Genomic DNA, 17,154 nt, shown 5'->3' with positions numbered 1-17,154 from the left:
ATAGGACAACTATCTAGTTTCTACATCAAAATTTTGACTACCCATAAAATCAAATATCAGGATTTTTTTTCGGATCGAAAATTTTCTGATTCACAATTCAAATCGGGTTCCTAGTTGGACTGACCCACTTCAATTGAATAGTAAGTTGATCTCAAAATTGGAAGGGTTGCAAACTCTTGATGTGATGTCAAAATTTATTTGGGAGTCCTATACTGTAATCTTCATTAAAATCATCAAAAATAAAGAGGCCTTTGTGTGCGCACGAGATATATGTAAGATTATTAATGTATGAAGTAATACATTAATATTTAGAGGATAATATATAATGTGGAAAAAAAAAAGAAAAAAAAAGTATTAATCATTTTTATACAAATTTCATTTCATTGAAAATTTCCATACAACTTACTATTAGGAGAAAATTCGTTACTATATAATATAGTACGGCGAACATATTAAGGAATTAGACGAAAAAAATAAAAAATGAAATATTAATCATATTTATACAAATTTCATTGAAAATTTCCCTAGAACTTACATTTAGGAGAAAATATGTTACTACATAATATAATAAGACTAACATATTAAGGAATCATACGATAATATATGATAATATATACATGTTGCGCTATTTACATTAGCCACGTAGCGCACCAAGATGACACAATCCCTAATTCACAAACAAAGTACTAATCCACTAGATTAACTAATAGCATATTTAAGGAATAATCTATATCATCATCATAACTAGGTAGTTAAAAATGATTATTGGCAACCAAATTATATAATTAACACTAAACAATATCCCTAATCATAAAAGTCAACAACACAATTAAATAACACATCCACATCACACTCACTCATTCATAGTCTTATCACGTTTATTATTTTTAGTAGTACAACCCCCCCAATTTGCATACAAGAAGCCAAGAATATAGAATTAATTCCAATTTTAGTACACTAGAGGTAATACCTAAAAAAGCTACCTATCTACTACCCCTTCCTTAAGGGTAAAATTGTTGAAATAACATTTTTTCTATTTTCATATACTAGTATTATTCATTAAATAATTAAAGTACCTACTTTAATTTTTTTTAATTTATTTTATACTATATACATAAGTTGTATTTATTTTACATATAATTTCTATATATATCAACCAATAAAAAACGTTGTATTCTCTCTCACACGTCTCACCCCTTTGGCCGGTGCCCCTCTTCTTCTTCTACTTTCTCTCTCTTCATTTTTTTCTCTTCTTCTTCAAAAATCAAATCAAAATCTCCATTGTTGTTACTTCAATCTCTTCTCTTACCTAACTTTCTCTCTCTAAATCCATTTTTCTTCATCTTCTCACGAATTTCCATGTCTAACAACCATTTTTTCCAACACTGTAATAACAAAACCACTGTTATTATCATCATCACCAAAACTCTGTTTTAGAGAGAGAAAATCACAGCTAAAATTAAATCAAAATCAAGCGATTATCTCCGAGTTTGAGAATCTGGGTATTGATTATTTTTTCTGGGTATTTGATTTCTGTAGTTTTTTTGAAATTTAATCAGCTAAAATGCTTGATCTCAACATTGGTGTAGCTAACAATAATACTAACAACAATAACAACTCAATGAATAAAGAGGAGAGAGAAAACTCCATGAAAGACGAAGGTTCAGCAACTAATACTGAGCTCTCAGGAACTTCCTCAGCATCTTCCCTCGTCAACGCCGCCGCCGACGAGTCTCCGATCTCCGGCGCCGGCGAGTTTGACTTCTTCTCAAAGCAACGAACAGAGGAAGTTTCCCCGGTTGTAACCCGGCAACTTTTTCCGATGAATGAGGCTGATCACGGCGGGTTAAATGGCGGAAGTGGTAGCGGAGCCGGGGACGGAACCCGAGGAATGGAGCTTCTTAGGCTCGGATCATCGTCTTCGATGACCCGAACCACGCCAACTCAAAGTAATGTTAATAATAATCAGTGGCTGAATCTTTCGGTATTAGGTTCGGGTTCAGGTTCGGGTTCGGGTGTAGGTTCGGATCAACAGAATAATGCTAAACAACAGGTTAGGAGAAGTAGGAGGGGACCCAGGTCAAGGAGTTCTCAATATAGAGGTGTCACGTTTTACCGGAGAACCGGCAGATGGGAGTCACATATTTGGTAATAAAATTATTTTAGTCATTTTAAATTATTATTTTAATTATTTTAGTAATTTGAATTATTTTGGTTTATTTTAAAATGGGTTTGTCTGACTTTTTTTGGTGTGGTAATTTTTTTTGTTACAGGGATTGTGGGAAACAAGTGTATTTGGGTAAGTTTAATGATCTATGATTATATAATTTTGATTGAGATTTAATTTTTATTGGTAAATGTTTTTCTAATTTATTTTCTTGGATTTTGCATGGCATTTTTCAGGTGGATTTGACACTGCTCATGCTGCTGCTAGGTACTTAATCTAAGCCTTTAGGATTGCGTATATAAAAATCGTTTAAAATTTTCGGATATTCAGGCCTTTAGGATTGCGTATATCAAAATCGTTAAAATTTGCTTGTATCTAGGCCTTTAGGATTGCGTATATCAAAACCGTATTATATTTAACGTGTTTTTTTTTATTGAATTTCAGGGCATATGATAGGGCAGCAATTAAATTCAGAGGAGTTGATGCTGATATAAATTTTACCATTGCTGATTATGAAGATGATATGAAACAGGTAAAGTTTCAAACAAGTTAATTAAACACAACCTTAATAATTAAATATGCCTGTTTAATTAGTGATAATAACATGATTGATCATTGATAATTAATACACCATATGATTATGGACTTGTGATTAACAGCAGATGAAAAACTTAAGCAAGGAAGAATTTGTGCACATCCTTCGGCGCCAAAGCACCGGCTTCTCCCGGGGTAGTTCGAGGTATAGAGGCGTTACACTTCACAAATGTGGCCGATGGGAAGCTAGAATGGGACAATTCCTTGGCAAGAAGTAAGGCACATAAAATTTGGCATACAATAAAATTTGGCGTTACACATAAAATTGTACATATAATTGTATTTTAACTCTTTGATTGTAATGTATTGCATCGGTTTAGATTAATATTAGCGCGTTTTTTGCATGTTAATTCGTAGTTAGACAGCCCAAGGTAGTAGTAGTAGACTAGTGTTAATAAGTAGTAAGAGGGTATAATAATCACAATAATAATGTGAAAAGGGTATATAAGAGGAAGATAATTGAGGAACCTAGTGTTTATCAGTGGGCGCGGTTATGCTTGGTTGCAGGTATATATATCTTGGCTTATTCGACAGCGAAGTAGAAGCCGCAAGGTCCTTTTATGACCATAAATTTTTACAAAACTCCTTGAAACTCTGATTTTTCGAGTTTTGTGTGTTTAATGATCGATTAACACGCAATGCCCTATGGTGGTGCAGGGCTTATGATAAGGCTGCTATACAATGTAATGGGAGGGATGCGGTCACAAATTTTGATCCTAGCTCGTATGATGGCCAGATACCGATAATGCAAGCTAACAACGAGGGTATATATCTTTTTAAAGTTGTTATGTTCGTTTAGTAATACATGATCGATTTGGTTTTGATTCCAAAGGGATCACAATTTTGTTTACTTTTGGTGTTTAATTGAGTGGAATCAATGTTTGCTTTTGGCAGGTGATGGGCAAAATCTTGACCTGAATCTTGGAATATCGATCACCTTAGACGGTCCTAAAGGAAACAACGATAAGGGTCCTGGAGAATCACATACTCTTCATCCACCTCTTCACCTTGCCAACGGAAAATGGCCTGTGGTAAGAAACAGATAGTCTCGAATATCTTACTGATGCGTTTCAGAGAATTAGAAATATCCCTTTGAGACAATTCAGTTCTTGATTCTTTGAATACTCCACTATATACGAATTCAATGTTGTTAATGGACTTAATCACGTTATCTTGACAGAATGGGGGTTACTTTACTCCTGGTGCACCTCCGCTCTATGGTCAGCCATTGCCATCGAGACAATCTACTACTATGTTGTCTGGTTTACCACCAGGTCGGTCTGCCATTTATGAGGTACATCTAGTTTGTTTATTCATCAGTTTGATTCTTACGAAGTATATGTTTGGCCTATTTTGACTGCATTATAAGAACATACACGCTAGAGAAGCTGTTATTGTTCAAATTTGATCAAACAAACCTAAAATAAACGTGCACACAATAGGAGGAAGATCAATTGGTTAAACTTTAGTTAATCCGTCTTAATTTACAGTTCGGTGTTGGCCTAATAGGTAGTATGCAGATGTAATTCTGCTAAGGACATGATAAAAATTTACATAGTATGTGAATATAATGTTTAGTGTGACCTGTGAATACTTCGAATTTGAAGAAAGTTTCTAAGCAATTGTTGATACGCGTTGAGAATTTTACTTTGCAGTATGATCATGCTTAAGATTTTGTTCATTGGCTTCCAATTTTAGAACTTTGATCACGAGTTTTCTAGGACTTATTTTACAGTTATTTTCTGATATGTGATTGGAACTTAAAGTTCAAGCTATTATATATAACTAACTTGGATTTAAATCAATTTTAGCAGGACCGCGTTGGTGATCAACAAAAGCTAGAGGCAATGGCAGCCTCGGCAAGACTACCAAATTGGGCATGGTACATGCAAAACCAAGGTCAAGGAGGAAGTGGAGGTGGAGTTGGTGGTACTGCAAACCAAGTCCAACAGTTTTCAACTGCAGCATCATCAGGATTCTCATCGTTTTCTACCACCACCACTTCTTCGGCCAGTTATCCTTTTGCCAACTTACAAAACGACTTTCAAACTAATAATAATCAAGGTCGCGGTAGATGACACAAGGCCACTGCCTTTGACAGGTTTTTTCCAATGCTACTTCATCAACATTTCTAAGATGAAATGGCATGGGTTGCAAAGCTATGGAAGCTGAACATAATATATATATATATAAATACGAATGAATGAATACTTATATTGATAGCTATATATAGAAGTTCGATTTAAATTTAAATTTTTCCAAGTGTATATCACAAGTTTGTGACGCGCATAATTTGTGCATATAAATTTGCTGCAGGAGCAGGACTAATCTGTATCTATGATACAACTGCAAATTGATAAAATTACAATCAACTAAGAGCTTAATTATTCAGCTCCTATTTCCCATTTTTTCTTCCATATTTGTGATTCCATATTCTTTATAAAGTTGAAGGTGATTGAGCACAGAATTTGCATGATTCTTGTGATATTTCCAAAGTAGTAATGTTTGTGACAAAGTAACTTTGCTTCTGAATGTTGTCATCTAATATTGGTGGCTTAGGCTTTCAATGACATTGTATTGTCACGCAAGCTGCAAGATTTTGTTGTAAGAAGATTAGATTCTTTTTGCCAGTCAGATAGAGAGATAGTGTTTTAATTCGTGAGACTTTATTTGCATACAAAAATTGTAATTTACAGGAATCACATACAGTCTAAATCTAGATTTTGAAGAGCTTTTTGTTGTGTGTAAAGATTGAAGTGCATAAAGTTTTTTATCCAAATGAGCTTTGATCGCAAATTTTGGATGAACGGTTTGATTAAGGACTCTACTAACTAATTAAATCTTTGGAATTTACGCAACTCATTTTGAGCTGATCATTTTGAATGTTGATTTAGGTAAATTTAATCAACATTATGGAATAGAATGGATAGTAAGCAACATTATTGAAATTAGTTTAACGATCTCTCTCAAAAATCTCAACCAATTCAACTTATTAATCCCTCCAATTAGTTCCTTTCAGCAACATTATTGAAATTAGGTAGCTATTTTCTCCGAGTTGAAATATAACTACAATAACCTTTTTCTATTTTTATCTAGAAGTGATGCAATCCATAAAATGGTAGTATCATTTGTTAACTATATATGCCTCCACTTAGGCGAGGGCATCTACAAAAGATACCCTTGTCAAAGCGGAGAAAAAAATATACGATTTTAAAAGCAAAGTGAGTAAAAAGATGAAAAAAATGGAGGGGAGAAGGCGATGAGTGAAATGGCTATGGCGTGGTAGGTGGAAGGGTGATGGCATTGGAATAGGGAGAGAAGAATGGAGAGGAAAATGAAGAAAGGAACAAAAATATCATATGATATCGTATTTGAGTAATATTTTAAGATAAATATTATTTTATTTGATCAATTTAATACTAACTTGTACTCGTGATAATTAAAGCAAAATCTGTCTATTATGGAGTATGTGGAATATTACCTAATATAATACGAAGTAATCTATTAATCGAAATTTTTAAATAATACAAAAACTTCATTCCTATTTCATCTTCTCAATTATATATTGAAAACTTCATCTATTGTTTGAATTACAATATCAATAATCTACTTTTCTTTGATTGTCTACCTATTACGATATATATTACGTCAATACTAACTATCTTGTGGATCAGTTGGATTTGTCTCACATATAAAGTACAATAAAATTATCATTTCATTATAATTTTTCAATTAAATAAAATTATTAATGCCTAAATTTGGTTAATGGGAATATTTCAATATTTGCGCATGAGGAATTATATATACAAACACATTTAAAGAAGTATGATGTTAGGTTCATCCTCTTATATTTCCACTTAATTTTAGGAAAAAAAAAAAAGTTCAGATTACAATTAATTAACAAGTTCAATTAAGAGTTCTCAAAAAAAAAAAAAAAAAAAAAGGTTCAATTAAGATAATGTTGATAATTTAAGAGCTACTATACCTAAGATCATTTTAAAGCTAATTATAAAAGTTAAGTTTAGAACACTGAATTTCGGATTAATATAACAACACACATATGTTAGTAATATAGGAATATACAAATTATATTACTATGATAAAAATATTTTCCATGTATATAGATCTTAGGATAGTATCTAGCAAAAATAATACAAGTATGATGTATCAAGATAGAACTATCATAGTGTTGATATTAGAATAGTATCTTATTAGTCTTCAAAAAAAAAAAAAAAAAAAAAAATTAAGTATCTTATATTCTTATTAGATAGTTTAAGGTGTTTACATACTTTCGAAAAATGAAATTATATTTTATGTTGTGTAAGAAATCTTGTTTCTTACGCGATCCTATGTTGTATTGTATAAATAATTTAATAGGGTATTGAATATTGATGATAATCAATAATATGTTTTTTTTTTCCTCGAAAACAAAGTTTAGTCATTAAGCCCTTCCTCAAAACTTGTCACACTCCCTTATTATTAAACATAAATTTAATTAGAAAAAGTAAGTTTTTGACAAGAGCTCACAATTGACTAGTGAAGCAATGTGTGCCGACCTGACATGTAGCCTCTTTTTTTTTTTTTTTTTGACAAGTAGCTAGTCTTAAATTTACTTAACTAATAATAATAATGATAATACACTATACACTTATTACACTAATATACACACATAATACAGCTATGCCCAACCAACAATTTTATGTGGTGTAAGATTTCTCTACAGTTGGCTCCTTGTCCACGCCCTCTGTGATGGAAAATGTTATCATTACAACCACATGATCGAGTTATTATTGATGGAAAATGTTTTTATTATCTAATAATTAGGGCAAAAAAAAAAAAAAAATTCAAATGTGCTCCATCTAGTTACAATAAATATCTTTTGTATGGTTCATTTAACCGTAATTGAGAACAAACATCTAATTTTATTATCATTGATTAATTATGAAGAAAAAAAAATGCACAATGGAGTTTAGTTTTCAGACGTTAAGGTGACATATATTATGATTCGGAACATCCAAATTAAAAATGTGATCCAAAACAATAGACCAAAAGGAGTAACCAACCATTTGAAAAACCATCAACATAAATGGAAAATAAGATGATTACGTGGTTCCTTAATTTCTCCTTAATTTGTTGGTCAATAAAAATTAATTAGGTTACATCCTAGCTTGCAACCCAATTTTTCCTTAGTTACTTGTGAACATTTTTTGTTTAATGCTCATAAATATGACATTAGGTTTTCTGTATAATACACCTATTACAGACACATACAATAGTATAATGGTACTGACAAGTTGTGATTCTAATCATTTTTTTCTAATTATTTTTTTCTAATCATATTATGTGAATTTCAGTTAGTTATGGATTACACATAAAAAGTGAAATTTGTCATTATATCAATTCTAAATGTCTCATGGGTGAAATATTTAAAATCTTTATCACTAAGGTCAATCTATTTACAAGCCAATTAAAACGAGATTAACAAGGATAAAATTTCTTGCATGTGTTAGATAATAAGAGTTCAGGTTCCGCACCGGCCACCGGCCATCGCTAGAGCAGATTATAGTGGTCATCATCACATATAAATTTAAGTGGCTACAATGAGAAACATTTCCATTCCACAAACATTACGAAAATTTCCAAAAAGATTAATAAAAAGACAGAAAATGACAAAATCAAATTCATGATGAAAAAGAGATGCATGAAACACATGCTAAGTAGGATGTCACTCTCGTTGTTACTGTTTTGAAAGCTTTCCTTGCATGTTACACAAATTATATTACTCTTTTGTGAGTTGTGAGTCTTGTCTTCTTAATTTAACCTAAAAGGGGCCAACCTTGTATTAAAGGAATTGGAGATAACACTAGCATCAATTTTTATGCCGATAGTAGTTGATTGCTTGATTAATATGAGATTGGGCCATCAACCAAAGGAGAGCCCACCCCTACCCTTTTACAAAGCCCGCAATAGTGAAGCATAAGAATAAGATAGATGCTATTAAACGCAAGATTTGGAAGTTTTATGGCACATTATTAAAGTGAACCCTACAAATTTTTTTTCAAGGTGTAAGTCATTTGATAAATAGTTTGTCTACCTTGTGGTTGGCCGAACATAAAGTGACTGGTGTGATTGTGTGCCATGTCACCACTTATAAAAGAATGGAATCGATACACCGTAGAAAAACAAAAAAAAAAATTCAATATACATCATTTAATGTTAGTTGTCACTTTTAACGTGACCTTTTCCTACAAAACCCATATTAATGCTTAAAATGTTTCTTGAAATGTTTATGAATCTCAAGAATCAATGGGAATCGAAGAGATTATAGATATACTAATAAATATGAAAACCATAATCTTTATTGAAACTTGACTTAATGAAACGGTTTATCTTACATAAATACGGAAACTTATAATTAAGGAAATATTAGTTCGACCCGGTTCTTTTAAGTTTTAGAGCGTAGCAGAACTATTATTAGTATTATTATAGACACTAGAATATACTTTATGATTATATAGAATTTTGGGCCAAATTGTTAAGGAGTGGGCTAAAACAATCACGGATAAGGACTAAAATCAAAACGGACTAAGATAAAACAATTAAACAAATTGGGCTAAGATTGTGCTATAAATATGGGCCAGGCTATCCTAAAGGGAATAAGGCTAGGATTTTGAGCTAAAAGATCTTTCTTCAACTTGATCTCTAGCTCGGAATAATTAAGCAACTCGTATATTTCAATTTTGGAAGACAGTAATTAAGCAACTTCACTTTGATCTAGGCTCCGGAAAAGATAAGCGTAAAGTATATAAGTACTAACTCAAGACAAAGAAAATACTTAAGATGTGATACCATGTGTACTAGCTTTCAAAAAAAAATTTGTTTACTATGTATAAGATATTAAGAATGAGTAGTGGAAAGCTTGATGATTTCCATTGAGATATGAGAAGCCTTTAAATAGGCGTACAGTAATAGGTTACAATAGCTAGGTATCTAGAGAAGATATACACTAAGCTTATGATAGACTAGAGCCTATTCTTATTGACTGAAATCAGCTGAACTGAACTGAACTGAATTGAATTGAACTGAACTGAACTTATTAGTTAGTGATTATTAACTACGAATTAATGATCTTTGATGATTTATTATTATATGTATGTGTATATACAAATATTTAAAAATATTTAAGAAAAATATACTATATAATTAAAATATTTATAAAAATATATTTAAAACATGGAACCCCAAAATATTTTAAAAACATATACTACATAATTAAAAAATAAAATATTAAAATGACAAAAGAACACAAAACACTTTTTAAAAAATTCTGAAAATGAAAAAAAAAAAAAAAAAAAAAAAAGTAAAAAAAAAAAAGTGTTGGGCCTGAACTAACTTGATCCTAATTTTTCTCATAACCGCATAATGAAATATGGTATAACCGCATAATAGTCATTATTATTATTATTATTATTATTATTATTATTATTATTATTATTATTATTATTATTATTATTATTATTATTATAATATCTCAAAAATGTACAAAGTGATACAACCTATAGAAAATTAGTGGGAAGCCGAAATACAATCTGGGCCCCCATTCCTCTAGTAAAGATATGAGTTGCATCACGCGCCCCAATGTCCTGAGTTTTCGAGAACTTCTGGATCCACTTCAGCAATGCAACAACCTCCTTTTTTAACTCCCCAAGAGAAGAGAACGAGAAAGGAAGGAAGCCATATCCAATTGCTCGACAACTGGTTTTGTACTTGACCCGCTTTTGATTGGCCGCATCAGTCACTACCGGTCCAGGAACAAAGTCAGAAAGCCCAGACCGTGTCAATGGAGAAGACCGTGTCAAGTCAACACAGACGTCGCGACTACGATCCCACGAATACAGTAACACATCTGCAAGTTAGAGAGCCCCGTCGTTCCCTCCAGATAACCCAATGTGCACCTCCTTTCTAACTAAAATCTCTGACCGATAGCAAACATCAACAAGGGTATTCTAAACAACATTATGCCGATGTTTAATGCCCACAATACCAGCATAAGGCACAGCGTGATCACCGAAAATATCCCCAGCAAAAACCCTTGAACAAGCAGAGTACGACGTCGTGATATAGAACAATGGAACACCCAATCGGTAGCACAACACACAGCGATAAAGTCTTGGCGTTCATCATCTGACCCAAATAGGGACTGCCGAAGCCAAGCAGAGGTGTGATCTCCCTTCTGTGATTTCCATAATGCTGATTGTCGAGGAGTTAAAGAATAAGCACATTCTGCAGAAGCGGTAACCTTTGTGAAATATATATTTGCCAATTTATTCATGAGTTTAGGGGCTGCGACCTCACTAAGATACTGCGGAATAAACACCAAACCCTCCAAACGCAAATGCTAAGGTGGCAAGCCGCCACTGCCAGTCACCAAACCCAGGCCCCAAGCAGTTACAATACGCTCTAAGGAAGATCGAAGAGCCCCATCGAATGTGCGCTGAGCCGCCTAAAAAGTATTAGGAGGACAAGCACGCAATGCAAAGTAGAGTTTAGAAACTCCGGTACATGCCCTAAGTAACAACAGCTCATCACACTGAGGATCATCCAACATAGTGACCTTATCCATAAGGGCAATGGTCTTGGTCACTCTCTGCATCACAAGCTCACCACTAAAACCAACTAGCGAGACCACCAAGTAACTTAATACCACGCAAAGGTCGAGCCATATATATTAGGTGGAAAAACACCCACAAGCTTGCTTCAAGGGTCTTTTGTAGGCTAGAAAACTTCTTTTTTTTCCACGTTAAGATATAACCCAGAATGAGACCCTTCTTCCATAATCAACTGTAAAACCTTCCCCGCCACCAACGTGTCACCAATAATAGTGCCTTCATCCAAATACCAAGCCTGAAGACATACATCAAAAGTCACCAGGGGATGTAAAACCAAAGCAAAAAAGCAAAGGACCAATGGGATCACCCTGCTGCACTCCTTGAGACGGCCATAAGGTTTGGTAATATAATATGGCTGGATTAGAATAGCAGAATTAAACCCATTGTGAAATGCCCGGACAACGGCGACGTACTTCACGTAACATGACCGACCGATCAACTAGATTGAAGGCGTTTTGAAAATCCACCAACAACATAGAAAGACCAACATTAGAACCACGGTCCTCAATCAACCAATTCACTGCATGAAGAATTGCCTCACCACCTGAAGAAACCCCAACACCAAATTGAAGACCATCAAAGTAACTCCTTAAAGACTGATCAACCTTAACAACACCCACCTTCGAAACTAGACGCCGCTAAACCGTACCCACAACAATAGGACGAATACGAATACCACAACCGGGCTTCACAAGTGGTGTAAGAGGAGTACTAGCAATATACACTCCTAATTCCATAGGACATCTTCCAGCTAGAAAGAGATTAACCACCTCGGTAATAGAGTAAACCAACTCATCTAAGACTGCCACAGCTGCACCACTCAAGCAATCCATAAGATGTTGAGCACGTAAACCATCCCTACCACATGATGTGCCACGAGGGAAACTCTTAATCCGATCCAAAACAACAGCATAAGTCGTAACGAAATGAAGGTGATCAACAGGTATATCAGGCAAGGATGGAGCAGGAGACGAAGGGTGCTTTGACTGTAAATCCGCAAAAGTGGCCTCATTATACGGAGCAACCCTCGAAGAAGAAAGAACCCGGACTGCAGCTGTGTAATGACCATCACAAATCTTCCTACGACACTGCTTAATATTACACTCTTCCAAATCAAGGTCCTCATCATTAACCACCGACAAAGTAGGAGAATCCTCTGCCAAAGTTTCCCTCACAAGCTGCTCACAACCCACCTGGCGCACTCCATGCAAGAACATATAGCACGGGAAATACTCTCCTCTTGATGCCGACGCTTTACGAAAGACCTAGACTCACGACTACTTCGAGGGCGAAATAATAATAATAATAATAATAATAATAATAATAATAATAATAATAATTATTATTATTATTATTATTATTATTATTATTATTATTATTATTATTATTGTCGTAGTTGTAATATAAGCTTAAAAGTATGAAATTTGGCTTTATATCATTAGCAATATTATTAGGCATAAATGAACTGAACTGAACTTATCATAGCTGAACTAAACTGAACTGAACTGAAATTAATCTGATGAGAACAGACCCTAAGACTATTAACTATAAGATATACACAAGAGATTACAACTAAGCTAAGTTAATCTTGGCATAGTAAGTTATTGAAGATCTTTATCTTCAACACTATGAGGGAGGCACACCTTTGTTTAGTCACAGAGTACTCCATATGATTTTGTGGCTTGTGTACGAAGAGGGAGGTGCGTCCATTTTGTTTATCGAATGGTGGTTTGAGATTGCATGGCTAGGTTGTTCAAAGCGCGATCTAAGGGCCTGTTCTGATTGACTGAACTAAACTGAGCTGAACTGAACTGAACTGCACTGAATATTTTACTAGAGGAGGATATTAGGAAGTGAACTGAACTGAACTAAAAATAATTTGAAGAGAACAAGCCCTAATCACACATCAAACTAACTTTTTTTCATGATTTGTAGTTTTTTTTATTGTAGTGTAGTTTGAAACTTTGACCAAATTGCTATTTACAGTTTAGGTGCGGTTTCCAAATTTTTTAAGCAAACCGCATCACGACTATAAACCACTTTTATAATTTCGTTTCATTAAATAGAAAAAACATATAAAGGTTAAAAAATAACTTACCATTATTATACATATATATATATATCATTATACGGAGTACAAATGTTATATACTTCGTAAATATAACAATTAATTATTACGTTATAAATTCATATTTATCATAAAATTGCTGGTCGTGTTTGGTGAATGGTTTAACGTTGAAAAATATAGTTGATCGTGTTAATAGATTTGGACTAGTTGATTATATTAACTGATTTGACTAACAAATTTGGTTGTTTAAAGATGTTTGAGTATGCAAAATGACCGATAAGGAAACTGACATAGATTATTATTTTGAAGGATTAGTTACCGTAAAAACATAAATATGTTGTTAAATGCTGGTATAATTATGAGTAAATATAAAATGTGGGTATTAAACTATGCCTAAAGTTGCAAATTGGGTACCCAACTTTCAATTGTTGCAATTTGGGTACTAAAACCGGCCTGAGCTTACTTTTCCGGTGGGTGACTTGGTATAACAGGTAATTAACAAGTTAAGGGGAAAAAAAAAAGTTTTCCGCATGTATGTAATGATTGTGCCTAGGGAACAACACCCGAGTCTTTAGTGCTTTAATTCTCCCAAAACAAAGCAAATTCCGCGGAAAAATGAACGATCAGGATTAATTCCCCAGAAGCTTTTCCAAGAAGACTCATCTGTCTATTTAAGGGAAGTAGTGTTCTTCATCAATTGTACTGCAAAACTTCAACAAATTTAGAAAAAAAAAAAAAGCTTTGAGTTAGAAGAAGAAAGAGGACGCCATTAACTATAGATTAATAGATTTCGGCTTCGAAATTCGAAGATGAATTATTGCGGCATCCATTAATTATTCTGAAGTCATTGATAAGTTCTTTCATTTATTTTTTTTTCCAAAAATTAAAAGTTGCTAATTTTAGATGAAATTATACATGTATACGAATTATAATGTTTGATTTATAAATTATCAATTTGTCAGATTTATATTTTGTCAGTTGTCACTTAATTCTAATTTTGTTTGAATTATGATGTATGATCATGAATTATCAAATTTTCAAATGTTGCTTACAGGCTTACTTTGTGTTATGAGACTGTTAAACACCTCCTCTATTTTTTTTTTGGGAAATTCTCTTTGGTAAACCTCTATTTTTTATTATTCTCTTTGGTAAATTGTGAAAAAACTTATTATCTTTGGTAGACTATATTTTAAAACATTAATTCATTGGTAAGATTAATGATTGTAATTAGGGATTATTTAACCATGGTTAACTGTTTTAATAAAAAAATGACTGTGCTGCCTAAAATACCCTCCCCCTCATTTAATTTTGCCCAACCACATATGTCTAATCAGATTAATTTTGGAGGGGAGGGTTCTGAATTTTTTCATTCATTTCACCTTCGAAATTCTTCATCTTCATTCATTTCACCTTCGAAATTCTTCATCCTCACAAATTACTGGGTAGTGTTTTGTAATTGGTTGATTGTGTTTTGAAGGCGATTTCAGTGAAAATTTTGGACGGCTTGATCGGGAATTCTGATAGTCAAAAATTCGTGCTTGGGTGGTATTTGGAGTGACGATCGGCTTCAAAGGTCGCATTTTTTATAGTCTATCATCATCGACTCAGAATTTAAGCAAGGTAAGTGGTTTTTTCGCTTAAAATTTTGATATGCTCTGTTTTTTCATTTACTGGGTTGGATTATGAAATGTTGTTGATTTTGTGGGTATTTTTGTGTGATTGTTGATGATAATTGATAAAGTTGAAGTTTTTATTAGTTTTTGTGGGGTATTATCAGTTTATTTTGTTGTGTATTTTTGTGTGGTGAATTATGCTATTTTAGGGCAGATGCTTATACAATTGTTTGTTGCATGTTGTTTGATTGATGCAGAATGGGTGATAAAATTGTGCTACAATTTCAGTTTAATGGTGTTGATGTGTCTGTTGTGGTTGATGATATAGATAAGGTTAATTTGATTGACCTTATTGTAGAGTATTGGGAAAAGGCTAGGGAGGGTAATATTGTAACAGCTCAGAACCCCACCTTTCAATATGTATATAAAATGAAGCATGTGCCACTTTTAAGTGATGCTGATTTGATGAAGATGTTTGCAAATTTGCCTGAAAAAAAGAGATTTACATTTGGGTTGGGGATGGTGTAAAAGATAGTAAGGTAATTGCTGCTGCAAGATCATTAATGGCTGGGAAGGAAGTAGTGGGGGCTAACCCAGTTGAACCATTAGCTAAGCCAGTAGTTGAACCATTAGCTAAGCCACAAGCTGGACCATCAGCTACAACTAAGAAAAAGCTCACACCTAGGAAGCAAAAACAAACTGAGTTGGTGGAAGCTGAAGTAGTTAGCAAGGCAAAATTTGATAGACATGTTAAGGCATTAGGGCAGTCAAACAAGGTGAGTGAACCTGTGGTTCTGAATTATGATCTAGATCAAACTTGGTCTGAGTTAGAAGCTGAGTTGGAAGCAGAGGGTAGAGGTAGAGGGAGAGGGAGAGGAAGAGGGAGGGGGAGATGGAGAGGTGCTGTGAGAGGGAGGGGGAGAGGGAATGAAAGAGGCAGAGGGAGAGGGAGATCATCTGCCAGAGGGAGGGGGAGAAGGAATGCCTTAGAAACATGGTTCAACATTTCACCAACTCCATGGCAGCCTGACCAAACAAATGACCAAGACCAAAGTGATGATCTACATCCAAATCAATACCAGATGCCACATGACATCATCACACAAGACAGTTAAGCCCAACCACAAACCCAGTCTATGATACCTCCCTTGCAAAACATAGGTGAGTTTGGGACTAGGGCTACTTCAGGTGAGGGTGATTCTTCTAAATCTTCTAGAGTGTCAGCCTTTTTCCAAAAGAGACTACCTAGGACAACTGCTAAGAGAAAGGGGATAGTGATTAGCACTAGCAACAGTGGTGATGTGAGTGAACAACAACCAGTAGAGCAGAATAGGAGAAGGAATTTGGCAATTAGCTTGAGTGAAGATGATGTAGAGCCAACTGTGCTGTCTTTTAATGATGAAGATGATAGTGAGGATGATGGATACATTCCTACTGGGCTGTCAGATGAAGAGAATAGTGATGAGTCAGATGATGTGAGTTTAGATGAGGAAGAGGACTTACCTAATGATGAGTATGGGCCCATGATTGAAGACAGCTTTGATCCTTTTGAAGATGAACAGTTTGAGTGTGAGAATGAGCAAGACAATTATCTGACTAAGTTATACAGTAATGGAGAAGTGTATATTGATGAGGGATTTGGGAAGATAGTTTTGAAGCCTTGGCAGTTATTTATGGATAAACAACAACTCAGAGATGTGGTGAGGGATTACTGCATTCAGTGTGGGTTTTCAGTTGTTGTTGACTTTGCCAGCAACAAGAGATACTGTGCTAGGTGCTCAGATTTGAACTGTGGGTGGAGATTGCATGCTTCTGTACTTCCAGATGGTACAACTTGGGCAATCAAAAGCATACAAAGCCCAGAGCATACTTGTCAAGGACTTGAGACAAGAAACAACATGGTTAATGTTAAGTGGGCAATGAGGGTTTTACTTGAAGATATCAGGGCAAATAATGATATCCCTGCAAAGGCTCTGAATCAACTGTTATGGAAAAGATATGGGGTCACAATGGCACAAAGCACCTTGTATAGGGTTAGGACAA

At 34.1% G+C, this 17,154-nt stretch overlaps 1 protein-coding gene across 8 annotated transcripts; it reads left to right on the top strand.

Moving 5' to 3' along the window:
* Positions 1-1,184: 1,184 nt before the first annotated feature.
* On the top strand, positions 1,185-5,152 carry LOC145594721 (APETALA2-like protein 3). Of its 8 annotated transcripts, none has more exons than XM_081651052.1 (10): positions 1,185-2,148; positions 2,274-2,299; positions 2,404-2,434; positions 2,612-2,699; positions 2,830-2,975; positions 3,269-3,313; positions 3,419-3,525; positions 3,656-3,792; positions 3,942-4,055; positions 4,573-5,152. In XM_081651052.1, the coding sequence occupies exons 1-10, from the start codon at positions 1,565-1,567 to the stop codon at positions 4,837-4,839; spliced, it is 1,545 nt and encodes a 514-aa protein (XP_081507178.1). In that variant the 5' UTR covers positions 1,185-1,564; the 3' UTR covers positions 4,840-5,152. The 8 variants fall into 8 exon arrangements, with proteins under 8 accessions (XP_081507178.1, XP_081507177.1, XP_081507176.1 ...); XM_081651051.1 differs by having other exon boundaries at positions 2,827-2,975; positions 4,576-5,152; XM_081651050.1 differs by having other exon boundaries at positions 2,827-2,975.
* Positions 5,153-17,154: the final 12,002 nt, after the last annotated feature.

This window comes from Chenopodium album, chromosome 19 (assembly GCF_948465745.1).
Source record: "Chenopodium album chromosome 19, dcCheAlbu1.1, whole genome shotgun sequence".
Taxonomy (NCBI): Eukaryota; Viridiplantae; Streptophyta; class Magnoliopsida; order Caryophyllales; family Amaranthaceae; genus Chenopodium; species Chenopodium album.
Note: the sequence above shows the minus strand (reverse complement) of the source record. Positions and strands in the feature narration are given on the sequence as shown.